The sequence below is a fragment of the Urocampus carinirostris genome, chromosome 7, assembly GCF_059441175.1.
Source record: "Urocampus carinirostris isolate Australia breed hairy pipefish chromosome 7, RoL_Ucar_1.0, whole genome shotgun sequence".
NCBI classification, from domain to species: Eukaryota; Metazoa; Chordata; class Actinopteri; order Syngnathiformes; family Syngnathidae; genus Urocampus; species Urocampus carinirostris.
Genome location: NC_142355.1, coordinates 26,004,771 through 26,024,313, shown reverse-complemented (window position 1 = coordinate 26,024,313; position 19,543 = coordinate 26,004,771). Strand labels below are relative to the sequence as shown.

General features: G+C 40.2%; 1 protein-coding gene across 1 annotated transcript in view; it reads right to left on the bottom strand.

Moving 5' to 3' along the window:
* The window catches only part of LOC148362805 (A disintegrin and metalloproteinase with thrombospondin motifs 20), a 164,641-nt gene that overhangs the window by 123,691 nt on the left and 21,407 nt on the right, over positions 1–19,543 (bottom strand). Inside the window, exon 4 of the mRNA XM_088340373.1 lies at positions 754–995. Within this exon, the coding sequence (XP_088196499.1) occupies positions 754–995 (242 nt within the window). The remainder of the gene's footprint in view (positions 1–753; positions 996–19,543) is intronic.

The window sequence follows — 19,543 nt, the reverse complement described above, 5'->3', positions numbered from 1 at the left end:
TCCCTTGATCCCGCTCGTTTGGCGCCAATCGCTTTGGGCTATCTGATTGGTTCCCTGTCCTTTTTAAGCCCAGTCCTTTTACTCTCCTGTCAGTCCGTCAGCGAACCTCTGTTTCTACAAGGTAAGCATTTTGACTCTGACTCCCGTCGGTCCCGCTTTTTGCACCCATTTTCCACCCGTCCGTTCCTGATCTCCCCGTTTGTTTCCGGCTTTGACCCTTTTTTTGACCCCAACCACGTTTGCTCTCTCTCCCCGGCTTACGACCCATTTTTGATCCCGACCACATTTAGGCTCTCCTGTCCCGGCTATCGAACGTTTTTTTCCGTCCTTGACACCGCCATCTCCCTCTCCGGATGATCCACTTCCGTATTCGGAACACGATCCGATTGTGTTAGCAGCTTGATTCCCGTGTCCAGCGAGCACCGAATCGCGGGCGCTGCCCTTCCTCTTTCTATCAATAAACTTGTGGTTAACGCTATGCATTTAGGTCCTGATTCCATTCTTGCCGTGACATTAAGCACTTTATTTTCGCAAACTTATTGGCACATGTTGTCAATGTTCTTGATTATATTGTTGCAGTTTTCATCATCCGGAGAAATAAATGAAAGCTGTCCCATGTGGTCCAGGTAGCTACTTGGTGGTTTAACCCGGTGTCATATCGATAACGCTACAACCGGTAATAGAATTCGAACAATATATGATAATAATGAACAAAGACTGCTAAAAAATAATTTTTAGAAACATCTTACTTACTACTGACATGATTGTTAGGATGTAGTGCTCCAGGTTATGACCGTGGTGTCGCGCCATCTTGGCGTCGGCCGTCACCATCAGCTCCACGTAGCGAGGGTAAGACAGGAAGCGCTTGCGTCTACGCTTGGGCTCAGTTGCGTTCGAGGACCCGGCGGCCCGATCGTCTACTGCGGCTTGGAGGAGGTCAAGCTGGTCGCCCATGTGTCCTCGTTCCTCCCATGAAACCGTCTTCTCACTGTGGTCTGAAACATGAGGAATTACAAAGCATTTCTAAATGTGTCATTTTGAAGGAGATGAATCCAGTTCATCAATTTAACGGAACTTCCGGCAATTCTAGAATGCTAATTTCTCACTATTAACAATATGGACGTGGTGTTTCCTCCTACAAAACCAACTGTGAGAATCCCATCATATTATTTCGCTCCAACTGGCTTCCGTTTCATCTTGTGAAAAACCCTGGGAAATTTTTTTGTCTGTCCAATTGTAGGGTCCCTGTCACTGTTTTGTTCCTTGCCCATGCTCGTGATAATTATACACTTAGCGTTTATCAAGCTTAGCCCTTTTTAGTTATTATAAGACGTCAGACCTTTTTATTTCGATTTAGGAAATTCCGGCTGATCTTTAAATGCACCATAAGTGCAGTAAATAACACAGCTTTTTGCTTTTGCTTGTCACGGTTGCCCCCAGCTGCGGCTCGTTGCCTGATTGGCTTCCCTCCTATTTAAGCTCAGTGCTCTCACTCACCCCTTGTCACGCCGTCAACAAACCTCTGCACCCGCAAGACGTGTGTTTTGACACTGTCCGGTATCCTTTTTGTGAATCCTGTCCGATATCGATCCCGTGTATCTCGTCCTGTTTTATATCTGACTCCAGTCCCTAGTGTCTGGTATCGATTCCGTCTGTCTCGTCCTGTCTGATATCTGACTCCAGTCTCCTTTATCGGGTAGCGATCCTATCTATCTCATCCTGTTTGATATCTGACTCCAGTCTCCAGTGTCTGGTATCGATCCCGTCTGTCTCGTCCTGTCTGATTTCTTGCTACAGTCTCCGGTATCCGGTATCGATCCTGTCTGTCTTGTCCTGTCTGATATCTGACTCCAGTCTCCAGTATCCGGTATTGATCGATCCCGTCGGTCTTGTCCTGTCTGATATCTGACTCCAGTCTCCAGTATCTGGTATCGATCCTGTCTGTATGGTATCTGCTCGTGTAGCTGATATCGATCCTGTCTGTTCCGTCCTGTCTGGTATCGACCCCATCTGTCCGGTATCTGCACGTGTATCTGGTATTGATCTCGTCGGCCTCTGGCTTCCTGTTTTTCCACGGCAGACTTCTGTCTTACTTCTTCCGCCCAGCGATCACCGAATCACTGGCGTTTGTGTTAACGTGCATGACTGCCCCATTTCCCGTGAAATAAAGCTTGCGTGAAAACATTACGCATCTGGGTCCTCCTCCTGTTCAGCTTATGACATTGTCATGGGATATTTATATTTGCATTGGGTTTTTTTATAATTAAAATGTTCCTTTTTCAGTCTCAACCCTGACCTCTGGAGAGAAAACCGTAGTCAAATTAAGGTACACATGCACTTATTCAACTAATTTCCCACCCAAAGTTAATTCGTTATTATTAATTCTTTACATGAAAGCAGGGATATGTTATTTAATATTCATATATATATATATATATATATATATATATATATATATATATATATATATATATATATATATATATATATATATATGTTTGAATAATATTTCCAAATAAAAATAAAAATTACAGAAAAAAATTGTGCGGTTTGGTCACTTTGAGTCTCAGTTTGTATTCATTTTTGTGCTTTGTAGCACTCAGCATTCGTTTTCAGTTGCACTGCGCAATTCAGAGAAATCTAGTAGTCGAATAATACAATGAATGAATAAGTGAATGAATGAATTAAAACTTTATTTCGAACATTCGAAAATAAAATCAAGACAAAAACAATGACTCAACAACAAAAATAATGTTAACATAAAATGTTCGAAAAGGGGTAGTAAGAAGCAGACGCTTATTTTCCCTACCCCTTCATCTTCCTTATTCATCACATTTCACAGAAAACTCCTCTTTTGTGTCTAAATATAACAAAAGCTCACGGATATACATACTACATAGATCGGATATCAATAATTATAGTCATAACAATAGTCACATATGTTATATACTAATCATCGTAGAACCCATCTATTAACGTTATGATGCTACAAAATATCATTGAGACACCAATGAAAATAACAACAATAGCAATAATAACAGTTATGATATAATAATTGTAACAATAACAACAAGGTTAACTATAGTTGTAAACCATCCATCTGCTCCGCAATAATTCCAATATCTAGTATCGCTCATACCCCATTTTCTTCAGCTATGTATTCTGCCAGTAATTCTTCCTTGTATTCAAATTTTAACACGTGAATATTTGGACATTGTTTGATCTCATCTTGTAAATTGTTCCAAAGTTTGACTCCACACACAAACACTCACATACTTTTCCGTGTGGTTCTCACCAGTGGGATTTTGAATTTACTACAGCCCGTTAAGTTATAACTTCCTTCCTTCCGAGTGAATAATTTTTTTTAGTTTTCTGGTACTTTTTGTTGACCTTAAATAGCAGTTGCGAAGTGAAAAGATTTACTAAATCATCCAATTTTGATATTTTGGAGTGCAGGAATAAAATATTAGTCTGATCACGAGATCCTACCCTTCCCCTGTATCCTTAATACATGCTTTTCTTTAAATACAATCAAATCTGGCTGTCGTGTAAAAAAAAAAAAACTAATTTATTTTCATTTGGGAGGTGGAAAAAAACACTATTATTCACCAAAAATGAATTCTAGAGAACACTTCTTTCTATATTGCATCCTCAAAATGAATTTTATATTTGAGGGATTCTCAAACTTTAAATAGAATCTGGGTGGGAGCAGACCTCAAAGGCATCTCACCCATTTACTCACTTTGGAAATCTGCTGTACTTCTTCTCAACACCGTTGTCTATCATTTCAAGATGGGCGTGCTCCTTTTGGGCCATTGTGTAGCTCACTTTTATGGAGCGTGACTAACTGATGCTTCAGATTTTAGTGTCTTGATGGAGGGGTTTTCCAAAAATGTCACAAAAATTTATGGTGCTTCTTTTTGCAACAGCAGTCCACAGCTTGCCTCGGTTATGTCAGTGGAATTCCGGTCTCTTGGTTAATACGCTGCAGTTCTTGCATCTTTCTCACACACTAGTAGGCCAAAGAAAATTCTCGAATTTTATTGATTGGGTGACAACAAAATTATAAATACAGTAGACATCACCGCTGTTAGTGGAGATACTGTACTTTTAATAGTTGTTTTTTGATTTTCTCTTATGAAATTGCACGGATCAGATCTTAGTAAAGTAAAGAATATTGAGGAAAAAAACCTCTATAATCATTTTATAATCAAATATTACAACCCTGAATCATAATTTAATTGTGAACCCCCCAAAAGACCCCCAGCCCTGCATAGGGCACACCCTAATGCCATTAATTTACCATACTTTCCGCACTATAAGGTGCACCGGACTATAAGGTGCACCGGACTATTAGGCGCACACCCACAAAAACAGCCTTTTTTCATATATAGGGTGCACTTGACTATAAGGTACCGGTACATTGATTTCAAACTACAATAAGAGAAATTGTATATAATAGTAACAGTTCATGGTTACACTTACTGTTAAGGTCTGATATGCCCCCAACAACCAGATGGCCCCAACTGGGGTTTGAACTGGGCACAGGTGTGTCCATTCACCATCATATTTTGAACATCACCGTCATTTCAATATAATTCCCATCACCACACCAGGTTTGTTTCTTTTTGTCTCTGCACCATGTATTTTCAGTTTCCAGTTTAGTCTTTGGTTCTTATTTGGACATTGTCAGGTTTTGTTTTGTTTAGACATTTCATTATTTTGCGAACCCATTTTTGTTTGTCACTGAGCACTCATGTTCGGGCTCCTCCGGCTTGCGGGTCAAGCTCCAGCGCCAAGGATACCAAGCAAACGTTGGGCCTCCCTGAGCCACGTGGATACCCGGCTCAGAAAGAGCCGGGGCGGCTCAAATGATGAGAGTGACGATACCTCACTGATGAACCTCACTGATGAATAAAAGGGAACTCATTTTGTTATTAAATGCAATCCCTCTTTTTTGAGCACCACTCCCTCCAGAACTTAACACTTACGTTATGCATTAGTGCAACGACTGTTTAATCGAAACATTTCAACCAATATGACAACAGGAATCAAACCCGGGTCGCAACAGTTAGCACAGTGCGATCTAACCACTGGACCAGCATTGGTATAGGTTACCATTTATCTCTTTATGACACACGAACAAATGTTAGATAATGGAGACAAAGCGACGAATAAAACAACTCTTTAGTGTGTCAGACTTGATTTATATCTTTCAGGACAACTTTATGTTTTCTCTGTTCTGGTACCATGAGTAAAATAAGTGTGATAATGGGACAATATCTAATGCTTTTTATATGTTGTCTGGTGGTCGAGTCGAACTTTCATCCTAAAACAAAAGTCTGATTCGACATCTACTACACAAAAGAGTTGTTTCCCTTGTTGTGTGTTTTTATTTATATATATTTTAGGATGATTTTCTGTTTTCTGATAATGAGATAACATCTAATGCCTTTTCATATGTCACCTGCAACACTGGTAGTGTGCAGTGCTTAGGCTTTGGCGCTTTCAGCGCCACGACCGGGTTTAAGGTTCTTTTAGGTGCACTTTAAAATACGTACTACAGTATGTGTTTGTTTTACTATGGGCCCCCGAGCTAAATGAGTTTGACACCCCTCCTTTAATGTTAATTTAAAAGAAAACCTCTGAAATTTATTTTGGGGTGAATAAAAGCATATTTTCATCAATCTGAAAAAAAACAATTGAGATCACTTTTTTACATGTCTGCTACAAAATGTCGTTTTAATTTATTTTACCATAAAAAGTAATTCCACTAAGTATTCATTTCTATTGAATTTTTGTCAATGGAAAGGTTTAAGTAGTTGCAAAGTTGGGTTAGTTTTCCTTAGACCAGCCCATGTTTTTTGGGCGTCAAGCAACATTTTACGGTACCATTTTATAATCTCATAAAAAGAGGGGAGCCCCAAAGAATCCAAATGAAAAATAAATACACATTCAGAGAGCATTTTACGACTTTCAAAGCCCCCAGCATACTTTGGAGTCCATCAACCGCCTCGACTTTGACTGAAGTGTCCCTTTGTCTTGCCGCCGTCAATTTTTCCAGACAGTCAGACAGAGAGAGATTGTGTAAAACTGTTAGCTCACTGAAAAGACTGAAAAAAAAGAAAGAAAGAACTTGTTGAGATTATTCAAGCGATGCCCCCAGCGGGCACGGCAGGCAGAGCGTGACTCCCTGGCACAATAGCTGCCGTGAGGCCAAGCCCTGCACGAGTACCCTGTTCTGAACACGGCGCCAAACTCGCCTATGCCCGTGCGCACGGCCAGAATAGAGCGTTTCATTTCCCTGTTTAAAAAAAAAAAACCTCCAAAAGGCCAAAGCCCACATTAAAGCCCTTAAACAGACTCATCTCCGCAGATAGTCCGACTTCAAAGGGATTAGCTTGCAAGGAGAAGCTAGGCGAAATTGGCTGTAAGTCGAGATAAAAAAAAAATCTGAAGAGCAGGGGGTGAAAATATGGTCAGTGTTATAATAGCCTCGGAATCAGTGCAGATTAGCCGTACATAACCTCGGGGGAAGCGCATTAGGTTGAAATCCGCCTCTTGCCGGGTCCTGATCCGCTACTTACACCATGGCAGGACAGAGGTGACTGCCCTGACTCGCACCGAGACAGACGGTTTTAAATGTTAGTCCACATTTTAGCGCAATACGGTATGCAAACTGGCTAAGAAATAATATCTCATAAATGTAAATGGTCTGCGTTTATATAGCGCTCTTCATGTCAATGAAGACATCCCAAAGCGCTTTTACAATGTGCTTCACACTTTTCCCTTTTACACACTAACTAGCCGATAGCAGCATCAGCCATGCAGGGCAACTATCTACTACCGGGGAATTAGGGATTCAGTGTCTTGCCCAAGGACATTTCAACATATAACACGGAGGAGCCGGGAGAACCTGCAACCTTCTGATCCCAAGACGATCGCTTTACCTCCTGAGCTAATGCCGCCCCAGTCTGAATGCTGTAGGAACTAATGTCAAATGGTTCTCTCTCAAACTTTATTCAATATCTTCCTTGAGAGGATCATGATGGAAGCTCTGGACCAACATGAAGGTAGAGTCAGCGTTACTAACCTGTTTTGCTGATGGTATTGCCGCATTGGCAGGGGAAGAACGGGAACTCAGAAATGTGGTCAATTATCTGGACAAAGCATCAACCCAGCACAGGCAAAAACAAAAATAATGACCAAAAACCTCCAAGGTCTCCCCACAAATATCATCATCAATCACCAAGAGCTTGAACCTCTCACCAAATTTGATTTCAATATCTTGGAGCTGGCATATCAGAAGAGGGGTCAGAACCAGAAGTCATGGCCAGGATAGCTCAAACCTCAGCCACACTAGCCAGACACAAACCCATCTGGACGGATAAGAACATAGAAGGGGAATCAAAGGTTGGACGCATGCATGTGCTAATTACTTCAATCTTCCTCTATGCTTACGATATATGGACTCTCACAGCATAGCTGGAAAAGAAAATTCAGGCCATGGAGATGTGATGCAACAGAAAACTTCTTGGCATCAGCTTCAAAGCCTATGTGACAAAGTAAACAGTGCGCAACCCCATCAGAAGGTATATTGAACCCTAACATCCCTTGCAGCCTGGTCGTCCTGAAAGGGGGATTACCTCAATAATATTTACATTTGTCATTATGTCTTTTTTAAAATTATAATACAATATATCATAGGACTATTATAAAACATAATAAGGTAACAACAATTGAAAAAAATATATGTTTTATTTTTTTGTTTCACTGTATTTAACAAATATTTATTATAAAGTACCAAAAATAGTACTTAAAAATGGCATTATAATAATAATAATTATTATTATAATATTAATAATAATAATAATAATTTCCTTGTATTGTCATTCTGTGTAACAATGTACACAGAACGAAATGTCGATTGCACCTGACCCGTTGTAGCGAGCCGATGCAGCCGCAGCCAACAGAGGGCGCCGCCGACCACTTTTTAAGTCTTAGGAATGACTCGGCCGGGGCGCGAACCACCGACCTCCCAGTCTCAAAGCGGGCGCCTTACCATCTAGGCTACTGAGCTGGTAGTCGTACAAGTAGAAGTACTAACAAAAATGTTGGATTTTTTTTTTTTATTATTTTACCATAAGAAAATAATAATTAAAATAAGTAAATGTATCCTCCAAAAGAATTATTTTAGAAAATATACTTTTTAAGATATTTATATTTTAAATAATAAATGTAATGATGGTTCAAATTAGTATTTACCAAATTTTAGGGATATTTATATTTTGTAAAAAATATTTACAATTACAATTTTTTTAAATAAAATAAGAACAATCATACTTCAAATGCATAGAATAATGTAATAATGCATATAAGCAATAAGTATGTTTTTTTTGAAGTTAATTATATATTTTTTTGACCAACACGGTACTATTGTTTACTTTGCACAAATTCATAAATTGTTTTATATTTAATATAAAATAAAACAATTTGCTTTGTCAGTACTCTTTCTCTTGGATTGCAATATATACTAAAAACTATTTGGAATATACATTTTTTCATTTAAATTAAATTAAATAATAAAGATGGACAGTAGTTTTACTAGTAACACTTTTTATTCAAAAATTGTTCCAAAAATGATTTTAAAAACAAATACAAATGAGGTTTAGTTTTTTTTCATTTCATTTAGGTTTTTTTATCATTTCCAGTACTGTCAGGACCAGAGCGGAGACAGGACCCTCTTGCGTTGCATTTCTCACAAGTTTTAATAGAAGAAAGAGAAAGGGTTGCGCCCACGATCCGGTGATCGCTGGACGCGGGAGGCAGGTCGCTCTGAAAGCGGAAGTGGATCTTCCGTGGCGAGTGATGGCGGTGTCCGGAACGGAAAAACAGGTCAGTAGCCAGGACAGGAGAGCCAAAACGTATTCGGGGTCGGAAGTGAGTCGTAAGCCAGGGCGGGAGAGCAAACGTGGTCGAGATCAAAAAACGGTCGTAAGTTGGCACGGGAGAGCAGACGTGGTCAAGATCAAAACGGGTCGTAGCCGGAGACAGACGTGAGCAAAAACAGGACAGGTGGGAGTCGGGTTGTAAATTGCTTGCTTAGTATACACTGAGGTTCGCAGACGGACTGACAAAAGGCGACCGACAGGAGTGGGTTTGAATAGGGACAGGGAGCCAATCAGAGTCCGAGGCAGTTGGCTCCAAAGGAACAGGCACAGGTGAATCAAATCAGTAATCATGACAAGTACAGTATTAAAATCATGATCTTTTTTGTTATTAAAATAAACTGAGATAGAACAATTAATACAAATATCTGCCTTCCTATTTTTTTAAACTAGACAGTTTGCAGTATTTGCGGAATTTGTTTTTTTTTTCAATTTGGGAGTTTTTCTGCCTGCTTTGAATTTTTTTGTTATTAATCATGTCCTGCAATGTAAAATTTAAAGAAGGAGTGAAAATTCCATGTTTATGTATAATATTTTCAAGAAAGAACAAAAGAGCATCACCAACATGATGTTTGACGCTCCGGCGCTTTTGATCAGTTGAGAGAACGTAGATTCGAATTGGCGGCGACTGATAGGCCAGACAGAGCCGAGCAAGTCTCGGCGGCTGTATCGCCGTTTCAAGTCTATAACTTTAATAACTTCCACGTGTCAGCGCCTATTGGAGCCAACGTGTCATCACGGGAGTTGGCGTGACAGATTCCAGCTGCAGCTGTTTTCTGTCAACTGACTTTGGTGATTCTATCGTGCGTTCTATACAAAATATTTCATTTATGAATGTGAAAAAAAGTCGAATAATATCATTAAGTTGAGGATCCCTGGGAGACATCATCTCCACCTAACAATTTTTTCACTTTACGGTGTGGAATAACATGTTTTTACGGCAGTTTTCCGACTTTTTCTTGGCATATTTCTCTGGAGTTATAGAAAGTTTCGCATTTAATGCAGGAATTAAAATGTGTGGTTGGTGATGCTCCTTTCTGTTCTTCTGCTAATGGTTTCAGTCAGTTCGGTAAGATCTGTAGCATTACTTTACTTGCATAGATGATGTATTGATGTATTATAATGTGAATTTCCATTAACGTTGACTTTGACATTGAAATGCAACTACCGTTTTTTCAATTTTTTAATTCATTGCAGTTTGTTACCTCCCGTCTCGATTACTGTAATGCACTACTCTCCGGTCTCCCGAAGTCCAAAATCAAGAGCCTTTAGCTGGTACAAAATGCTGCAGAGAGGCTTTTAACTAAAACAAGAACATTTGATCACATGATAACCTGCATTGGCTCCCTGTTAGCTTAAGATGTGATTTTAAGGTTCTGTCAGTAGTATGCAAAATCATGCATGAACTTGCTCCCTCATATATTTAAGATTTAATTTCCCCCTATGTTCCGGTCCGGAGCCTTCGCTCTGAAAATACTGGTCTACTAGTGATCCCAAGAGCCAAGAAGAGATCCGCAGGATCGAGAGCGTTCTCCATTCAAGCCCCGGTGCTGTGGAATGCTCTTCCCCCTGTGATTCGATCTGCAACCTCAGTGGAAATGTAAAAATCTAAACGTAAAACACACTTCTATTCTATAGCATATGAATAACCTATATTTTATGTTAACAATATCTGTGTATTATTTTCCCTCAAGTAGGTTTTAGATCAGGGGATGGTGTCATAATAGTCTGTGGTTTGCAATAATCTGTGGTCTGTGCAGCCCTTTGAGACTTTTTGTGATTAAGGGGCTATACAAATAAAAATGACTTGACTTGGCTTGACTTGACCTAATAGCAGAAGGAGGAAGCCAGCGCATCTCCAATATAAAGGGAGTTGTTTACAGGTAAAAGTGACACCGAAGATGAAGATTTGATTGGATTTAGTGATTTGGAGTGAAGATGGTAATATGGTAGACATGTTCCTTATGCTAAAGTTATCTGAATAAATCTTAAAATTTTACGTCGTAGGTGGCACAGCAGCTGAGTGGATAGCACGTCTGCGGAACAGTGCTGAGGTCATGGGATCAAATCCAGCTACCAACCTTCCTCTGTGGAGTTTGCAAATACTCCCTGTGCTTGCATGGGTTTCCTCCAGGCACTCCGATTTCCTAGCTTATTCCAAAGACATGCATATCAGGTTAATTGGCCGGTCCAAATTGTCCCGAGGTGTCAATGAGTGAGTTGTCTGTTCCTGTACCCTTCAACTAGCTGGCAAACAGTTCAGGGTGTCCCCTGCCCACTGCTTGAGGACAGCTGAGATGGGCTCCAGCACCCTCGCGACACTACTGAGGATAAGCGGCGCAGATACTGGATGGATGGATGAATGTGACGTCATCAATGACGAAAGTGTCTTAGATATGTGCCTACATGTAATGTAAGTATACCGTGTTCTCTATTTTATTTTTATCTTAAATTGCCTTTTAAGATGACATGTATGTTTTTGGTGTTGGATTTTATAAGGTAAATTTCTCCTAAAAATGTGACTCCGAGTGCGTCTTATACATATATATATATATACAGTATATATATATATATATATATATATATATATATATATATATATATATATATATATATATATATATATATATATATATATATATATTTTTTTTTTTTCATTTTAAATTCTGCTTTTTTTTATGGCTGGTGGGATTAAGACCCCGGAGAGACATGTGGACCTGAAAATACTGTACTGTATTTATTCAATGCCTCCACGACTAATGGGGTCTCTGATGTCAGTTCGAATGAGTCTCTAAAATCTCCGTTGCTCCAAATGACACGAATGAAAGATTCTGTCTGCTTTGGTCACACGGATATGGTCCTCCAAAAACATTCTTTAAAAGACCACCGCCGGGCTGTTTTCAGCATGTCTCCGAAGCACTACTGTAGAGCACAAAAGCCTTCCAACGGGGGACAAAAGTTGTGTCGTTTAAGTTTTTTTACAGACTCCTTCGGCCGCCGACAATCGTCTAGCCTTTTGTCCGTCTAGCCACCACAATTGCGCTTAATCGTGCTCCGTCTGAGAGGTTTTGCTTTTAATGGACGGTAATCGGAGTATTTGGCCTAGCTTGGATGCAAAAGCCTACCTATGCTCAGTGTAAGGTACACTGTCTACCTAATTGGCACCCTGGGACGGGAGTGCTTCGACTCTCAGCGGGGCATTGTAAAAGAATGTTAATTAGTTCAACAATGAGATGTGTGTTTGCCATTGTCGGCCTCCCGGCATTGATACTCTTGACTCGGAACTGAGGAAGAGTCAAAGAGCAAAGCTTTGAAGTGGAGGACGTCCGCTCAGAGCCAATAATCCATTTTATGCTTTGCTATATTGGCTTCTTGAGCATATTTTGGGATGAGGTTTGTGGAAGAAGACAAGCGAGCGCTGGAGTGGAAAAGCGCGGGTCAGCCGGAGCCAAGCAAATGACAACTTTTATGAAAGGAGACACGCTGCGCGGGATTCTTGTTGTTGTTCTCGGTTCTGTGGAGAACCGCCGTGCTCAATGGACTGACTGCCTTGTTAAGAAGACAAACTGCGGTGCGTGGCGGGTTCAGTATTCTTGGTGATGTCCCGATAAAGATTATTTAATGTGATCAGAATTGTTTGAAGGGATTTTCTTTTATGCATATCAAATAATAATTGCAATTCAATCATACTATATGAAAAGAACAGAATTGTCTTTATTGTCAATGATGCATTGTTTCCAACGAGATTAGACGCAACTGTCAGGACCAGAACGGAAACAAGACCCACTCGCGTAATGATTCTCACAGTTTTATTGGGAAGAAGGGAAAGGATTGCACACACGATCCGGTGATCGCTGGTCGCGGGGAGCAGGTCACTCTGAACGATGCGAGCGATGGCGGCATAGGGAGCGGAAAAAACAGGTCAATAGCCGGGATGGCAGAGCAAAAACCCTGTCTGAGATCAGCCAGTCGAAAGCCAGGAGAGGAGAGTAGACGTGGTCGGGATAAAAAACGGATCGTTATTCGGGACGGGACAAGAGAGATGGTTGAGATCAAAACAGGTCGTAACTCAGGACGGGAGAGCAGACGTGGTCGGGATCAAAACAGATCGTGGCGGGAGACAAACAGGAGCAAAAAAAACAGAACAGGAGAAAAAGGGCTTGCCGTGTAAAAACAGAGATTTGCAGACAGACCGACAAAAGTGCACTGACAGGACAGAGTTTAAATACTGACAGGGAGCCAATCTGTCAACAGGCTGCGGCTGGCGCCACACGGGCGGAGCCAATTGGGCGCCGTGGCAATCGTGACACACACGGGCACGGCCAATTGGGCGCCATGGCAACCATGACAGCAACGTGTAATAAAAGACTTATGAATATTAAAGAATACTAGAATACCTTAATTTTTTTTTTCTACAACCCTGGTAGCTTAAAGTTTATCAAGTTGTGTTTTCAGATGTGAGACAAGCAGGCTTGGGGAGTAACGGAATACATGTATTGGCGTTACAAAATTACCGTACAAAATAAATTGTCATTGTATTCCTTTACAGTTACAGAAAAATATACATCATCAAATTACATGTATATTTAGTTAAATAAAGATTACAATTTTTTAAAGGATATTTACATATTCATAATGCGTTAATAGACAAATTGTATCATCATTTCAATAACTGACATCAGAGACAGAAATAGATAAAGTTTACACTCGTTCTGCGCGCATCGTAGTAAAGTCCGTATCTAATTTGCAGATCGTACAATTAATCCACTACCGCAAGTTTGTCACACTGTGTTGTAGGTAAAAACACTTTATTTATTTATTTCATTTCTCCTTCAATGTAGCACTTATTTTGTTGAATTAGCGTGAGCCTGCAGTTTACGTGTGCGCCTATTGGGCAAGGGCAGCACAGTTTTGGGCTAGTAATACTTTCAGCGACAGTTGGTAAATTTGATTGATTTTTTTGGGGTATTTTGCAGTTACCGGGTAATTGTTGTTCAAAATCCACTATATGATCACTGTGTTGACATGTGAGATTAAATAAGCAGACCTGCTTACTCCATGGACACAACAAAACAACACCAATCCATCTAAGGTGAACAGTAAATCTGAATCTTGTCAAGAAATTTGGCATCCCCAATTAAGTTTTAATTAAGTAAAACTTGAACTTGGACACAAGACTCCCCAGAGTTTGCTGGAAATTTAGAAAGTGTTTAAAACAATATTGGGTACTTAATGTGCTCTTAATGCGAACTAAAACAGAGGATATCTTGTCTGCCATGTGGAAGAGAAAGTTTTATTTTTGTTAAATAAACGATACTACGTGGGTAAAATTTGAGCACTTTTTATGTGGAACTACAAGTAAACTACCTGACCTTTGTTTCCTCAAATTATTTTTCAAGGTTACATTGTTGATCTATCTTAAACAAAATGTAGTAATCTTATTTATATTATCTGTATTTTGGATTTTATTAGCATATTACTTTTAATCCAAAAGTAATTGAAAGTAATCAAGTTGCATTACTGCAACATCATGGTGTTCAGATTACGCTACTGATTACACCTTTCAACAGGTAACTAGTGTACTCAATGTTTGGTCAGAATTCCGTTTTGCAATGTCAGAAAATGATCAAATTATGTCAAAACTTGAGTAGTAAATACCTGTACTGTGTTTTAGGTCAATCACATTGATATGTTATCTGACTTATTCTGATGAAATGTGAGGTTTAGGGGGACGTTATATTGCATTTGCGCATCAAAGGTTGCTGTGACCATTCCACCACAGGGAGTCTGCCCCTCCCAGGAGACCGGAAACCAGAGCTGGTACATGTCTCACCTCGCAAGGGCAGTCTGAATTTGGCCAGATACAAGGGAAGAGGGCATATCCCGACCATAAAAACTGGATCAAAATCCTGGCCAGTCCTGACCAAGTCTCAGCTCAACAAGGAGCCAGAGAAAAAGAAAATATATATAGTTTGAATAAAATAATCAAGAACTATCATATGAACGTATTTTTTTATAAATACTCGTTAAGACATTTTTATTTCATTTCTACCTACCATGAGGCTTGCCCAGAGGGAGCTAACAATACTGTCTGTCATCTTGCTGCAACAGGTAACCCACCAAAAAAACATTGCGAAAGGCTAGTGAAAAACAAAAGAGTTCAACCAGGGTATGGTCACTTTGAGTCTCCATGGTTTGTATTCTTCTTTGAGTTTTGAAGCACTTGATCACACGATACAGTGACATCTAGTGGTCAAATAATACACAATGTCTCTTTAAATAACATGATTTTGGTAAATGTGATTTCAAGAATACTTTGAAAGACTTTTACAATACGTATGAAAAGAAAGCAATGTTTTCAACCTAGATTTCAAACAAATTTCATGTTTTTCATATGATTCTGTCAACAGATTCTAATGTAAGGATCAGATTGGGAAACTGTAGAACAGACGCCACCCTACTTACGACCATTCGACTTACGAAAATGGTAGATACGAACATTTTTTCGGGATGTCGAAAAATATCCGGACATTGCTGTAAGTTAGATTTTGTATTGCGAGCACCTTTTCCCGAGTACAGGACAGTACTGTAGTGCTTCTTTTCGCGGCTACCCGCGTGTGGCGCTGTGTGAGGTCACCCAGCATCAACCCCGAAATCCGGCTTCCTCTTCGTAGTTCGTGTGTAACAATTCTATACTGTATCTCCAGCGTGAACTGGAACGTTGACATTTTTATTGTTTTATATTTCGTGCATACGTTCAATATGGTTGGTATAAAGTGTAAGGAGGAAATGAAAGTGAAATGAGAAAGCTTGATGCGGTTTAGAAAATGGTTGGATCGCTTTTTTTCGGCCACTTTCTACCACGGAGGAGGAAGTCGCCTAACTCTTGAAGCCCATCTTCCAACAGTAAGTTAAACTTAACTTTATTCGTCTTTATAGAGCATATTATCTAATGAAATGTTTATTTTTTATTTCAAAACAATACAGGTTACTTATACAAGCCTTAAACGTACTTATATAAACATTAAACATGCATTCCATAAAAGATAGAGCACTGAAGCAACATACAAACAAATACAACTTACGAATTATCTCGTTCGTAAGTAGGGCTGTACACATAATCACAGAGGAAAAAAAATTACGAGTGATTTTGAAGGGGAGAGTCAACCCATCCTTTTTATAACAAACAACACGGGAAATGAAGTTACTAACAAGTGGCTCCATTCACATACATAAAAGCGCAAAGAAAGCAGGGCAGCGATTCAAGTCGGCTTGTTCAAACCAACCCCGGGCGAGGGAGGGGCCCTTTTTTCCATGTAAATGAACCCATTGAGAAAAAAAAACTGATGCTGTCATCTGAACTAGCATGTATACATAGTGGGCACCGAGGGGGCAAAGCCACAGTGATTATGTTGAGGGTTAGGGGCCATGCGGTCCGAGTACTGCCCCATGAAAGGCTGTCATTTTGATCTTTCTTCGCCCCCAAACAACACAACAAAAAGAGCCCCACCGACAACATTGCGATGCCAGTGCTCAGCTATTGAGCTGCTAATGTTTGCTGTCAAACTGTCCATATTCAATTTACTGTTACTAATGCGTTCAATGTATGGCACAGACGTAAAGGTGCAGGGGGAGTTTTATAGCAAGAGATAAAAAGAGAGAAAGAGGCTCCCTTCCCGTCTTCAAATGAGTTTCAAGGAAAAAAAAGAATCCACCCTCATTGTAGAGACCCTCATCCTTGTGGCGATCTCTATCCACTCTTGCCGAGATTCACATGCAAGCTCACACGGAGATACAGAGACCCCTCGCTCGTTCACACTTGGGTTGTCGCTGGTTCAATCCTTCGCGGATTTTAAATTTAATTGATTTTTTTTCTTTATTGTCATTGATATCAACGTATCGTCCATCGTGTTCTGTATAGGGAGGGTGCTCTGTTTGGGTGGCTGTGACTGTGTGCGCAACTGTGATAGGCTGGTTTGACTGTGTGAATGACTGATTGGCTCACGTATGCTGGCAATCAAACAGTGGGCGTAGTTTCAATTAAAACAAACTGATAAGCGGCTGCAAGCTTTTAGTTGCTCGTTATATTAAGAAGAAATCCATCAATGAAATAGGAAAGTGCAAAGAAATGCTAGCGGTTGCTCAGTGGATTGTTTTCGCGTTTGACGAATCGACTGGGGCGGTGTCGGAAGGGAAAGCAATAGCCTTGCTGCAGGTCCAGCCTACTGCTTATGGCCAGGGTAACAACTGTACTAAGCCCCCGCTGTGGACCCTGTATCTTTCCAACGCCAGGTCTATTAGCCATGAAACGTGGGATACCACAACATTTCGCATGGTCAGCCAGCCAATCTCTAAATTGCTCTCTTGCACTGAAGGGAGAAGCCCTAGAATTTAGTTTTTCTTTAGTATAATGAAGATAAAAATATTCATTCAACTGCAATTATGTGTTGTGTGTTATTAAATGTCACAACTTTTATTCTGTTACAGTCGTATACTCTCAGTCTGTAATGACGTCATATCTAGGTAAGTATAACCGTTTGGGGGCTTTTATGAAGGTGCGATGCGACTTCGCAGCACGGCCGCACATTGGTTAGCGTGTGTGTGGCACAGTTCTGAGTTCATGAGATTGAACCTCCTGTGTGGAGTTTGCATCTTCTCCCAGTGCCTGCGTGGGTTTCCTCCGGGCACTCCGGTTTCCTCTCACATTCCAAAAACATGCATGTCAGGTTAATTGGTCAGTCCAAATTGTCCCTAGGTGTGAATGAGCGAGCGGATTGTCTGTCCCCGTGTGCCCTGCGACTGGCTGGCAACCAGTTCAGGGTGTCCCCTGCCCCTTGCCCGTAGATAGCTGGGATGGGCTCCAGCACCCCCGCGACCCTACTGATGATAAGCGGTGCAGATAATGGATGGATGGATGGATGGATGTTCTTGAAGTTTATTCTGTTTTTAATAATAGACACCTGTAAAGGAGATTGCAAAGGATGCCACTCCGTTTTTTTGACTATTTTACCTCACTGTCGTTCGTTGTTTTGACTTTTACACACTGCTCACATCATTGTCAATATCATCCAATCATGTTGAGAAGTCAAGTCATATTTATTTTTATAGCCATTAAACACAAAATGTCTCAAACGACTGCAAGGGTAACAATTACACTATCCTCTGATCTTAAACCAGTATATGTTCTTTGATTCCACACCCTCTAGAGCGGATCTGCTTTTGAAACTAAGGATATTTTATAAAAAAGTAAGGGATCAGGAGAGATGTTTTCAAACAGGTTGGAATTTCAAATCTGAGGTTTGGGCTCTCCCCTGTCCTCCTTGCAAGTTCAGATTCCATTGATGTATTATCTTCTTCTTTCTTATCGGTTATGTTAATACGTCCGTAGAATGTTTGTTCAATAGCCAAATACTGAATAGTGCCAAAAATCCTGTAAAGATAAGTGAACAACAGTATTTATTACCAAAATAACAATCAAACCAGGCAACACCTTGATCACTGAACCCTTTGACCTCATTGACTTCCTCAGATTTCAACACTTTTATTTCACTGTACTAGCTATTCTAGCTCGAATACACGCGAGCATCTTTGTTGTCTCCTCTTAAGCAGTCATATCTCAGTAAAAAAGTTTATCCACCCCCCCTGAGCCCCTCATGTAACTGTGCCGATAAAAACGTTGTTTGGCCTGATAAAAGACAGCCCATTTCATCTTTGTCCGATTAAAAAAGATGTTTCACTCTCAAGGACATAAAAAGAGGGTGAATGGGCGAGGGCAGAGGGAAAAGACGACCCCCTGCTTCCCATGTACCACGAAAAGACTATTGTCATCTATATACTAAATAGTAGCGCACTCAATAAAAGCCACTTCAAAGTCCATAGTCGGCGGAACATTCAACCTTCACACCAATTGTAATTTAAGACGAGGGTTCTCTTCATAGACGTGTAGAGTGGGAAGGCAAAACAAAGGGAGGCAGGCTAACCCCCCTACCCCCCTCCCCACAATGAGAGCTACAATTGCTTCTCCAAAAGAAGGAGATACTCGGAGAGGACTATGTACCAACAGCTGCCCTTTTAGAGCATCATTTATGCAATTCAATAAATAACAATTCCAATAACAAGGGTCTCTCATGGGGGGTTGGCGATGTGGTAAAACTATATGGAGTTTTTTAGAATGTAAGCATAAGTTTACATATGGAAAAAAAATTAGGATAAACATTTTATCATTGAAGGGTTACTTATCAGCTCAAAGGTCACACAGTATTATTCATGCAATTCTGAATCTAAAGTACTATAAAACTAAATTCACAAATAATAGTCATCTTTGTTTTCATATTTATATCTGGACTTTGATTGAATTAACCTACAATATAATGTAGAACAATTCGTATGGAATGCAATCTTAAAGCCATAATGATTTACCATGAATGGGAAAAAGAACTAAGGATATTGCACACGTTTTGTTAACTTATCATGTGGCTGTTTCTAAGGGGAAATTTCTCATCAGATAAAATAAATCACATTTATGACATTGCTGAAAACTTCGAAATGAAACTGCACACCATGATATATAGGTCCAGCGGCACGCCGGCGAGCCT